Raw genomic sequence first — 13,452 nt, forward strand, 5'->3', positions numbered from 1 at the left:
ACTGGAGGGCAATGTATATCTGACACAGTGGGGGCATTTGTTTATTTGGCACTGTGAGACAATGTATATCTGGCACTCTGGGGGCATTTGTGTATCTGGCACTGTGGGGCAATGGCCCTCATTCCGAGTTGTTCGCTCGCAAGCTGCTTTTAGCAGCTTTGCAAACGCTAAGCCGCCGTCTACTGGGAGTGAATCTTAGCTTATCAAAATTGCGAACGAAAGATTCGCAATATTGCGAAAAGACTTCTCTGTGCAGTTTCTGAGTAGCTTGAGACTTACTCTTCCAGTGCGATCAGTTCAGTGCTTGTCGTTCCTGATTTGACGTCACAAACACACCCAGCGTTCGCCCAGACACTCCTCCGTTTCTCCAGCCACTCCCGCGTTTTTCCCAGAAACTGTAGCGTTTTTTCAAACACTCCCATAAAACGGCCTGTTTCCGCCCAGAAACACCCACTTCCTGTCAATCACATTACGAACACCAGAACGATGAAAAAACCTTGTAATGCCGTGAGTAAAATACCTAACTGCATAGCAAATTTACTTGGCGCAGTGCGAACATTGCGCATGCGATATTAGTGGAAAATCACCGCGATGCGAAGAAAATTACCGAGCGAACAACTCGGAATGACCACCAATGTGTATCTGGCACTGTGAGGCAATGTATATCTGGCACTCTGGTGGCATTTGTGTATCTGGCACTGTGGTGCAATGTGTATCTGGCACTGTGGGGCAATGTGTATCTGGCACCGTGAGGCAATGTATATCTGGCACTCTGGGGGCATTTGTGTATCTGGCACTGTGGGGCAATGTGTATATGGCACTGTGGGGCAATGTATATCTGGCACTCTGGTGGCATTTGTGTATCTGGCACTCTGGTGGCATTTGTGTATCTGGCACTGTGGGGCAATGTGTATCTGGCACCATGAGGCAATGTATATCTGGCACTCTGGGGGCATTTGTGTATCTGGCACTGTGGGGCAATGTGTATATGGCACTGTGGGGCAATGTTTATCTGGCACTGTGGGGCAATGTATATCTGGCACTGTGGGGCAACGTCTATCTGGCACTATTGGGGTCATATGTGTATCTGCTGCCCACCCCATATGTGTATCATGCCCCCATTTTCATTGGCCATGCCCCATGTGGCGTTTGGCCACACCCGTTTTTGGCCCGTGCACCTTTGGCACGCGCTCACAGTACCTGTAAGACATTTTTTCTACTTGCACCACTGCTTAGAACACATCAAAATATCACCAGCACAGAGCGGTGAGTAAGGCCAGGATTTAAAGGGCTTAATTGCCTCACCTGGCTCACTCCCATTATTCAAATAATCAGTTGATCACTCAGAGCTACAAGTATTGAGTTTAATAAGATGCACTGAACAAAGGGGCAGCACACTCACTCACCATATAGAATCCTGATGAAATTCATTCAACCGCTGTGTCATAAAAAATGCGACTGCCCAAGGATTCTAACAGATTACTGGGAGAGAAAGGATTTAATGCAAATGATGTTGCGGAGCTGGAGCCAACAGGATAGTGCAAGATATTGAATGTGGGGGCTGGAGAAGAGGGAAGAGTCAATAATGAGTTCCAGGCAGCATATTTGGGGAACTAAGGGGATAGTGGTATTGTTGATAGCAGGGGCGGATTGGGATTGAAAACAAGCCCGGGAAATTTATGGAAGCAGCCCTAATAGGGGGTGGGGTCTGTTGAGGGGGTGGAGTCTGTCAAGTGGGTGGGATTACTGCTCAGAAGGGCTGACTACATGTAGGGATGGAAAGTGTGCGCCAAAGGCGCGCAGCAAAATTGTAGGGGGCGTGGCCACATAATAGTGCCAATTCACATTACACCACACAGTAGTGCCGCTTATACACATTGCACCAGGTAGAACCTCCTATACACACTGTGCCAGGTAGAGCGCGTCTACACTTTGCGCCAAGTAGAGCACGGTATACACTTTGTGCCAGGCAGAGCACATTATACACATTGGGGGTAATTCTGAGTTGATCGCAGCAGCAAGTTTGTTAGCAATTGGCAAAACCATGTGCACTGCAGGGGGGACAGATATAACATGTGCAGAGATAGTTAGGTTTGGGTGGGTTATTTTGTTTCTGTGCAGGGTAAATACTGGCTGCTTTATTTTTACACTGCAATTTAGATTTCAGTTTGAATACACCCCACCCAAATCTAACTCTCTCTGCACATGTTATATCTGCCCCTCCTGCAGTGCACATGGTTTTTCCCAACTGCTAACAAAATTGCTGCTGCGATCAACTCAGAATTAGACCCATTGCACCAGGTAATGCACATTATACACTTTGCACCAGGCAGAGCACATTATACACATTGCACCAGGTAAAGCACATTATACATATTGCACCAGAGGGGGAGGTTAGGGTTATGCTGTGGGAGGGGGAGGTTAGTGCTAGGCTGCGGGAGGGGTGGTTAGGGTTAGGCTGCGGGAGGGGAGATTAGGGTTAGGCTGCGGGGGGGTGTTAGGGTTAGGCTGCGGGGGGGGGGTTAGGCTGCGGGGGGGGGGGGGGTTAGGGTAAGGGACTAGACTAAATTGCACACATAGTAGTAATAATGCCTTTTAGATACAGTATATTGCACGCACAGTAGTAACATCCCATGCACATCTAGCAGTACTGCCACTGTGCCACACAGTAGTGCCCTGTCACTACCTCCCCCTCCCTCCCTATCAACCCATATGCTGCAGCAGCAGCAGCACTCACCTGCGGAGGCGTCAGTAATGTTGCTTGTTGCCCCTCATTGGCTGGTCATTACCACCCCCTGTGCAGGCCGTCGCCAGCCGCGGCAACGTTAACTGAAGCTCTCAGTGAAGCATTTAAAAAATGGACGCCATCGGAGCAGCTGCGCATGCGCAGAAGCTTCAGTTAATGCTGCCACCATCTCGGCTGGCGACGACGGCCTCCATTGGGGGGTGACGGCCAGGCCAGCCAATGAGGGGACGACCGGACCGGACAAACAGAAACCGGTTCGGCATCCCGGCACACCAATCCGCCCCTGTATATATATATATATATACATATATATACACATACTGTGTGTATATATATATATATATATATATATATATACACAGGCTGTCCGGACCGGCACTCCCCCTCCACAATTCTACTGCTTTGGTGCCATCTCAGGAATGGATAGGTAGGTGAAGCATGAAATAAGCGGCACTCAAAGTCTGGTGAAGAAGTCAAATATATTTCACCCACAAAGGTGAACCGACGTTTCGGGGACCAAGCGCCCCTTTTTTTCAAGGGCATATCTGGCACTGTGTGGGTATTTCTGTATCTGGCACTGGAGGGCAATGTATATCTGACACAGTGGGGGCATTTGTTTATTTGGCACTGTGAGACAATGTATATCTGGCACTCTGGGGGCATTTGTGTATCTGGCACTGTGGGGCAATGGCCCTCATTCCGAGTTGTTCGCTCGCAAGCTGCTTTTAGCAGCTTTGCAAACGCTAAGCCGCCGTCTACTGGGAGTGAATCTTAGCTTATCAAAATTGCGAACGAAAGATTCGCAATATTGCGAAAAGACTTCTCTGTGCAGTTTCTGAGTAGCTTGAGACTTACTCTTCCAGTGCGATCAGTTCAGTGCTTGTCGTTCCTGATTTGACGTCACAAACACACCCAGCGTTCGCCCAGACACTCCTCCGTTTCTCCAGCCACTCCCGCGTTTTTCCCAGAAACTGTAGCGTTTTTTCAAACACTCCCATAAAACGGCCTGTTTCCGCCCAGAAACACCCACTTCCTGTCAATCACATTACGAACACCAGAACGATGAAAAAACCTTGTAATGCCGTGAGTAAAATACCTAACTGCATAGCAAATTTACTTGGCGCAGTGCGAACATTGCGCATGCGATATTAGTGGAAAATCACTGCGATGCGAAGAAAATTACCGAGCGAACAACTCGGAATGACCACCAATGTGTATCTGGCACTGTGAGGCAATGTATATCTGGCACTCTGGTGGCATTTGTGTATCTGGCACTGTGGTGCAATGTGTATCTGGCACTGTGGGGCAATGTGTATCTGGCACCGTGAGGCAATGTATATCTGGCACTCTGGGGGCATTTGTGTATCTGGCACTGTGGGGCAATGTGTATATGGCACTGTGGGGCAATGTATATCTGGCACTCTGGTGGCATTTGTGTATCTGGCACTCTGGTGGCATTTGTGTATCTGGCACTGTGGGGCAATGTGTATCTGGCACCATGAGGCAATGTATATCTGGCACTCTGGGGGCATTTGTGTATCTGGCACTGTGGGGCAATGTGTATATGGCACTGTGGGGCAATGTTTATCTGGCACTGTGGGGCAATGTATATCTGGCACTGTGGGGCAACGTCTATCTGGCACTATTGGGGTCATATGTGTATCTGCTGCCCACCCCATATGTGTATCATGCCCCCATTTTCATTGGCCATGCCCCATGTGGCGTTTGGCCACACCCGTTTTTGGCCCGTGCACCTTTGGCACGCGCTCACAGTACCTGTAAGACATTTTTTCTACTTGCACCACTGCTTAGAACACATCAAAATATCACCAGCACAGAGCGGTGAGTAAGGCCAGGATTTAAAGGGCTTAATTGCCTCACCTGGCTCACTCCCATTATTCAAATAATCAGTTGATCACTCAGAGCTACAAGTATTGAGTTTAATAAGATGCACTGAACAAAGGGGCAGCACACTCACTCACCATATAGAATCCTGATGAAATTCATTCAACCGCTGTGTCATAAAAAATGCGACTGCCCAAGGATTCTAACAGATTACTGGGAGAGAAAGGATTTAATGCAAATGATGTTGCGGAGCTGGAGCCAACAGGATAGTGCAAGATATTGAATGTGGGGGCTGGAGAAGAGGGAAGAGTCAATAATGAGTTCCAGGCAGCATATTTGGGGAACTAAGGGGATAGTGGTATTGTTGATAGCAGGGGCGGATTGGGATTGAAAACAAGCCCGGGAAATTTATGGAAGCAGCCCTAATAGGGGGTGGGGTCTGTTGAGGGGGTGGAGTCTGTCAAGTGGGTGGGATTACTGCTCAGAAGGGCTGACTACATGTAGGGATGGAAAGTGTGCGCCAAAGGCGCGCAGCAAAATTGTAGGGGGCGTGGCCACATAATAGTGCCAATTCACATTACACCACACAGTAGTGCCGCTTATACACATTGCACCAGGTAGAACCTCCTATACACACTGTGCCAGGTAGAGCGCGTCTACACTTTGCGCCAAGTAGAGCACGGTATACACTTTGTGCCAGGCAGAGCACATTATACACATTGGGGGTAATTCTGAGTTGATCGCAGCAGCAAGTTTGTTAGCAATTGGCAAAACCATGTGCACTGCAGGGGGGACAGATATAACATGTGCAGAGATAGTTAGGTTTGGGTGGGTTATTTTGTTTCTGTGCAGGGTAAATACTGGCTGCTTTATTTTTACACTGCAATTTAGATTTCAGTTTGAATACACCCCACCCAAATCTAACTCTCTCTGCACATGTTATATCTGCCCCTCCTGCAGTGCACATGGTTTTTCCCAACTGCTAACAAAATTGCTGCTGCGATCAACTCAGAATTAGACCCATTGCACCAGGTAATGCACATTATACACTTTGCACCAGGCAGAGCACATTATACACATTGCACCAGGTAAAGCACATTATACATATTGCACCAGAGGGGGAGGTTAGGGTTATGCTGTGGGAGGGGGAGGTTAGTGCTAGGCTGCGGGAGGGGTGGTTAGGGTTAGGCTGCGGGAGGGGAGATTAGGGTTAGGCTGCGGGGGGGTGTTAGGGTTAGGCTGCGGGGGGGGGGGGGTTAGGCTGCGGGGGGGGGGGGGTTAGGGTAAGGGACTAGACTAAATTGCACACATAGTAGTAATAATGCCTTTTAGATACAGTATATTGCACGCACAGTAGTAACATCCCATGCACATCTAGCAGTACTGCCACTGTGCCACACAGTAGTGCCCTGTCACTACCTCCCCCTCCCTCCCTATCAACCCATATGCTGCAGCAGCAGCAGCACTCACCTGCGGAGGCGTCAGTAATGTTGCTTGTTGCCCCTCATTGGCTGGTCATTACCACCCCCTGTGCAGGCCGTCGCCAGCCGCGGCAACGTTAACTGAAGCTCTCAGTGAAGCATTTAAAAAATGGACGCCATCGGAGCAGCTGCGCATGCGCAGAAGCTTCAGTTAATGCTGCCACCATCTCGGCTGGCGACGACGGCCTCCATTGAGGGGTGACGGCCAGGCCAGCCAATGAGGGGACGACCGGACCGGACAAACAGAAACCGGTTCGGCATCCCGGCACACCAATCCGCCCCTGTATATATATATATATACATATATATACACATACTGTGTGTATATATATATATATATATATATATACACAGGCTGTCCGGACCGGCACTCCCCCTCCACAATTCTACTGCTTTGGTGCCATCTCAGGAATGGATAGGTAGGTGAAGCATGAAATAAGCGGCACTCAAAGTCTGGTGAAGAAGTCAAATATATTTCACCCACAAAGGTGAACCGACGTTTCGGGGACCAAGCGCCCCTTTTTTTCAAGGTGAACAACGCCTTGTTCACCTTGAAAAAGGGGCGCTTGGTCCCCGAAACGTCGGTTCACCTTTGTGGGTGAAATATATTTGACTTCTTCACCAGACTTTGAGTGCCGCTTATTTCATGCTTCACCTATATATATATATATATATATATATATATATATATATATATAATATGATGCAGCATGCCACTATATAATTATTGTTCTTAGTGTGGTACACAGTACTTACTGACTGTCACACAACTGGTGTGTGTGTGACGCAGTCAGAATTGGCTGGCTGCCGCCGACTCCCGCTTTTTCTCCTTGCTGCAGCAGCCGCGAGTTCTTTGTGCAGTCACAGTGGTCTGTCTGTGCACTGCAGTCAGTTTGCTGTGACGGGGCTGGGAAGCGGAACCCGTCAGTACTATACGTGAATGCGGCTGGAGGGAAGGCGGAGCAACTGCTCAGAATACTGAGCAATGCATTATGGGGAGGCGGAGGGGCTTGTCAGATGGTGGCCATGTTTAAAGTGCTTCACTGAGCTTCTGCGCATGCGCAGAATCTTTCAGTGACCGCTGCAGCGATCGCGGCTGGCAGCCTGCATGAGGGTGGCGGGCAGCCAATGAGGCGACGCCTGACCGGCCAAACGGAATACGATCCGGCGTCCCGGCATGCCAATCCGCCGCTGGTTGATAGTGATAGAAAGAATAGGAGAGGAGGAGACTCTAGACCAGGGGTGGCCGGACTTTTGGGACGTGGGATCTACTTTTTGTTTACTTACTTACCGGTGATCTACCAGCATCAAATAATAACGCTCACATTTAAAAATAGATTAATAATGACAACATCAAATAACCCCCATGTGTGCAAATCATAGCATAATAGCCCCCTGTACAATATGTCCTCCTTGCAAATCCCCCACTTTGCAGATACCCCCCTTCCAGTCCCCTGCATGATAGCCCCCTCTACAATAATTCTCTCAGTGCAGATCCTCCACCCTTTACAGATCCCCCTTGTGTAAAAAAAAAAACCTTTGTGAAGATACCACGCTCTGTGCTGATCCCCCCCTTTGCAGATCGTCCATCGCCTTGTGAAGAAACCCCCCTTTGCATAACTTACCTGACAAGTTGTCACGCTGCCTAGCTTCAGTCCTCCCCCTCCCTGCAGTCATGGTCCTGCTTTCACGCTGCATGGCCTCCCCCTGGCTGCTTCTCCTGTCGTCGCTACCGTTGGCTGGATCAAACTGGATCCAACTAGCAGTTAGGCTCCTCACATCGCGGGTGAAATCATTACGTCACTTGCGCACCCGCACACTGCATCCCTGGAAACTGTGAAGAGAAGCAGTGGCGGCAGGCTCCTTACAGTTATTTTCTGTTAAGTCTGTCACGATTTACCGGCGGATACTCTGTGAGCTACTGGTAGATCGCGATCTACCTTTTGGCCACCTCTGCTCTAGACAAAGATGGATACTTTTAGCATTGATGGGAAAGATTCAGATGTTTCCCACCATCAATAATATGAAGCTACCTAATTTTTTTTTTTTACAAGGTGCCAGGACACGGAGAATAACTCCCCCCCTCCACTCCCCCCACACACACCTTCCCCATACCCCCAAAGCCTGACCCCAGATTCTTGATTTTCAAAATCAGGGATGACCATTGGTGGGTAAAACCATCAATGATTCTTTTGCAAATAGATTTAAACCATCAAGGTTAACCATCAATGGTACCATTGATGATTAACCCACCAATGGCCATCCCTAATTTTAGATGAGTATCATTCCACATTGTGAGAATTTATAGTTATCACAGATTATACTTTGGATTGTTTATTTTTTTAGCATAATTAGCAAATTGGATAATGTGAACCTCTAAAAAACATAACTTTACAACTAGTAAAAATATTGGCCCTCATTCCGAGTTGTTCGCTCGCAAGGCGATTTTAGCAGTATTGCACACGCTAAGCCGCCGCCTACTGGGAGTGAATCTTAGCTTCTTAAAATTGCGAACGATGTATTCGCAATATTGCGATTACACACCTCGTAGCAGTTTCAGAGTAGCTTCAGACTTACTCGGCATCTGCGATCAGTTCAGTGCTTGTCGTTCCTGGTTTGACGTCACAAACACACCCAGCGTTCGCCCAGACACTCCTCCGTTTCTCCTGCCACTCCCGCGTTTTTTCCGGAAACGGTAGCGTTTTTATCCACACGCCTATAAAACGCCGTGTTTCCGCCCAGTAACACCCATTTCCTGTCAATCACACTACGATCGCCGGAGCGAAGAAAAAGCCGTGTGTAAAAATCCTATCTTCATAGCAAATTTACTTGGCGCAGTCGCAGTGCGGACATTGCGCATGTGCACTAAGCGGAAAATCGCTGCGATGCGAAGAAATTTACCGAGCGAACAACTCGGAATGACCCCCATTGTCTCACTGATAGAAGGTAATGATAAAATTACCCCAATCACTACTTAAGCACAGTGTATACTATTGTATTGTATTGTATTGTTTCTTTTCTTATAAGATATATTACTACACAACACAATCAGTGGGAATAATAAATTATACAATGCTTTCAAACCCTTATTATGGGTCAGTTTGTTATGAAAACTTTGACATGGTTATCTCACCACATAGTCTGGTTTCAGTCAAGAAGCCATATGTAAAACATATGCAACCCTAAGACATATGGGTCTTCTTCGATAATCATCCACATTGTAACTCATAAATTGGCTGCCTATTTACGCCATGGTTTAATATTAAATCCTTATTATCATATAAAGGACCCCCAATGATTTTTCACCTTCCTATATATTATCTTTAGTGTTTATATACATAACTAATTACTCACTTTAATGTTCTAATGACAGGTGCCTATCATCCTCCCTGGCTCAGCACATATGGTTAAACCAAATTGACTAAGGTACTAATTAAGGCACATGTGACCAAGCATGGATATACTTAAAACTTGGATTGTTGGGGTGCCTAGAGTACTGCGTTTGAGAACCTCTGGTCTATACAATTATCTAAGTGCTATGATTCGCTCTCTTGTCTCATCTGAAATACTATTTTTTGTAAATTTGGTCAGTCTTTATGATATGTCACACTGCTACCCACTGTTCCTTTGTACTTTAATTCTGCCCATGCACAGAAACTGCCATGTTGGTTAAGCTGTACAATATTTAGCTGTTAAGCTGTACAACATTATAAGTATTATAAACAATTTAAAAAGTTAATACTGGTGGATGTTTTTATGGTAGGCATGTTGCACTGCATCTGTTGCTTACACACAAAAGAGACAGCCATTTTATGTGTTGTTCAAATTAAAAATGCAGCCATTTTGGGGAGTGACCAAATAGTAATCAGAACATAACCTATCTTCTCTCGCTATTTGTCAATATTGGTTACAGCAGCCTTTAATATGCAACCATCTTTTTAACAGCAATAGATAAGTTTATAATAAAGGAGTAACATCTTATACTCAACTATAGGTAAGTATTGTACGTTATCTTTCCTAATATTATGGGTATTGCCATATCATTCTCATTTACATAACGCACTGCCAAGGGACATTCTTATCAGGACAACAATTAGACAATACTTTGGACATATTGAGCACTATATCACCTACCTGCACATACTGAACAACTCGGTATACATATGGAACACAAATACATTTACAGTACACAGAATGGACTTACAATAAACTATTTGTCTAATGTTTCTACTGATAACATAGGACCAACATATAAAGCACATATATAAACCACAATCCATGTACATCAAGATATGTACTGCAGTTGACAATAAAAACAGTAAAATCACACAACACGGTTCACAATTACAGTCAGTGTCAGTTTTATTAGAATTTTTAATAAAACCTTAAAACATTTATTTTGTTTAGATGTACAACAGAGTAAGTTGACTTTAGGGTGTTCTTCTTACAGCAGTGACAGCTGTGATGTCGCCGACAGGACTTAAACATAAAAAAATGAAAAGAATAAGGGCAGCAGTCAATTGATCAAAAGAGCAAAAGCTGTCAAGTTAGTATTTTTGCTGGTGAGATTATATGCTTTGGTTGATGTTCATGTTAAGGGAATTATACATCCAGTGTGCATGATGAATAAAAGAACCTTTATCACTCTGGGTACCTTTCACCATGACCAGTGAGTAGAACTAAGCTGCCTTGGTGATAACAATTTGTGATAAATCAGGCAAAAAATAATAAGAGACTCACTACTGTAATTTGAAAAAAAATTGTCCCTTTAGTTACCTTCTGGTAATCTTACCTTTTGGCGCCTCTTTTGGGACCTCTTTGGCTGCCGGTTTCGCCGCTGGTTTTGCAGGTCCAGGTCCCTTTTTAATGGCTGTGGAAATTATGAAATAATTGTTAACAGATTAGTCTTTGGCAACAGTTTTTACAACAGTTTTTAAACATTACCATCATCACCTAGTAACGTGACCCATTTTAGATGAGTATAAAGAATTTAAGGATGAAGTCGGCATTGTGGTGTTGACATTACCAATGGCAACATGGTAACTGTCGACCATCTGACTGGGTTTCTAGCACTTTATATTAGCATATTCCTCTTTTTTTTTTTACCATCCACAAATATACATACTGTTGATAGTCTATTTTATACCTGAACAAAGTTAATTTGATACTGCTCTTACGTAGTCATTAAATGTGTACGCACATATGTACTTTCCACTTTCTCACCCCCTAATTGTACCTGCTGTCTTGCAGACATATTTCTTTTGGTGAAATAAAAAAAGTATATATAAAAAAAATCACACAGAACAGCTTTGTGCAGGCAGACATACAGTGCATCCGGAAAGAATTCACAGCGCTTAACTTTTTCCACATTTTGTTATGTGACAGACTTATTGTATTCCAAAATGGAATAAATGTATTTTTTCCCTCAAAATTCTACACACAATACCCCATAATGAAAACATGAAAAAAAATTTGGGAGATTTTTGCAAATTTATTAAAAATAAAAAACTAAGAAATCACATGTAGATAAGTATTCACAGCTTTTGCCATGAAGCTCAAAATTTAGTTCAGGTGCATCCTGTTTCCACTGATCATCCTTGAGATGTTCCTACAACTAAATTGAAGTCCACCTATGGTAAATTCAGTTGATTGGCCATGATTTGGAAAGGCACACTCCTGTCTATATAAGGTCCCACACTTGACAGTGCATGTCTGAGCACAAACTAAGCATGAAGTCAAAGGAATTGTCTGCAGACCTCCGAGACTGGATTGTCTCCAGGCACAAATCTGGGGAAGGGGAAGAGTACAGAAAAATATCCGCTGCTTTGAAGGTCCCAATGAGCATAGTGGCCCCCATCATCCATAAATGGAAGAAGTTTGGAACCACCACTTTCTAGAGCTGACCGGCTGTCTAAACTGAGCGATCGGGGGAGAAAGGCCCTAGTCAGGGAGGTGACCAAGAACCCAACGGTCACTCTGTCAGAGCTACAGCATTCCTCTGTGGAGATAGGAGAACCTTCCAGAAGGACAACCATATCTGTAGCAATCCACCAATCAGGCCTGTATGGTAGAGTGGGCAGACAGAAGCCACTTTTTAGTAAAAAGCACATCAGCCCACCTGGAGTTTGCCAAAATGCACCTGAAGAACTCTCAGACCATGAGAAACAAAATTCTCTGGTCTGATGAGACAAAGATTTAACTCTTTGGTGTGAATGCCAGGCGTCATGTTTGGGGGAAAGCAGGCACCGCTCATCCCCAGGCCAATACCATCCCTACAGTGAAGCATGTTGGTGGCAGCATCAAGCTGTGGGGATGTTTTTCAGTGGCAGGAACTTGGAGACTAGTCAGGATAGAGGGAAAGATGAATGCAGCAATGTACAGAGACATCCTGGATGAAAACCTGCTGCAGAGCGCTCTTAACCTCAGACGGGGGTGATGGTTCATCTTTCAGCAGGACAACGACCCTAAGCACACAGCCAAGATATCAAAGGAGTGGCTTCAGGACAACTCTATGAATGTCCTTGAGTGGCCCAGCCAAAGTCCAGACTTGAATCCGATTAAACATCAATGGAGAGATCTGAAAATGGCTGTGTACCGACGCTTCCCATCCAACCTGTTGGAGCTTGAGAGGAGCTGCAAAGAGGAATGGGTGAAACTGCCCAAAGATAGGTGTGTCAAGCTTGTGGCATTATATTCAAAAATACTTGAGGCTGTAATTGCTGCCAAAGGTGCATCAACAAAGTATTGAGCAAAGGCTGTGAATACTTATGTACATGTGATTTCTTAGTTTTTTATTTTTAATACATTTTCAAAAATCTAAAAAACAATTCTCCTGTTGTCATTATGGGGTATTGTGTGTAGAATTTTGAGGGAAAAAATTAATTTATTCCATTTTGGAATGAGGCTGTAACATAACAAAATGTGGAAAAAGTGAAGCGCTGTGAATACTTTCCTGGAAGCACTGTATAAGGTAGTACAGTACATTGGCATGTTATTTATGCATCATTTGGTAGAAGTGTACTTTGTGCTGCATATGTCACTGCTGCCTATGTGCCTGATTCAGGGTTGGACACAGAACACAGAACACCTTGATTTGGATGCAATAGCGATGTATAAAAATCCTAATCCAGTAGGAGGCATCTGTAGTCAAAAAAGACCCCTCCTGCCAGCATCTGTAACCCAAGCGTCTGAAGATGCAGCATTAGCTCACCATCGCGTCAATCGGTCGCAATGTTGGCAGAATCGGTCATTTGAGTAAGCCAAAGATTACTCAGAAAGATTGACCATCATAAGTGCTCCAAGTTTGGGGGGTATGTACACAGGAGCACTCCATGTGACATGTTACTATTATATATAACACCACAGTGTAAAGTAGATCCG

The 13,452-nt window shown here is 45.2% G+C and overlaps 1 protein-coding gene across 2 annotated transcripts in view; it reads right to left on the bottom strand.

Moving 5' to 3' along the window:
- Positions 1-13,452, bottom strand: part of LOC134966277 (myosin-binding protein C, fast-type-like) — a 273,752-nt gene that overhangs the window by 184,321 nt on the left and 75,979 nt on the right. For both annotated transcript variants that reach the window (XM_063942885.1, XM_063942884.1), the window contains exon 2: positions 10,865-10,942. In XM_063942885.1, coding sequence (XP_063798955.1) covers positions 10,865-10,942 — 78 coding nt within the window. The remainder of the gene's footprint in view (positions 1-10,864; positions 10,943-13,452) is intronic.

The sequence above is a fragment of the Pseudophryne corroboree genome, chromosome 10, assembly GCF_028390025.1.
Source record: "Pseudophryne corroboree isolate aPseCor3 chromosome 10, aPseCor3.hap2, whole genome shotgun sequence".
Classification (NCBI taxonomy): Eukaryota; Metazoa; Chordata; class Amphibia; order Anura; family Myobatrachidae; genus Pseudophryne; species Pseudophryne corroboree.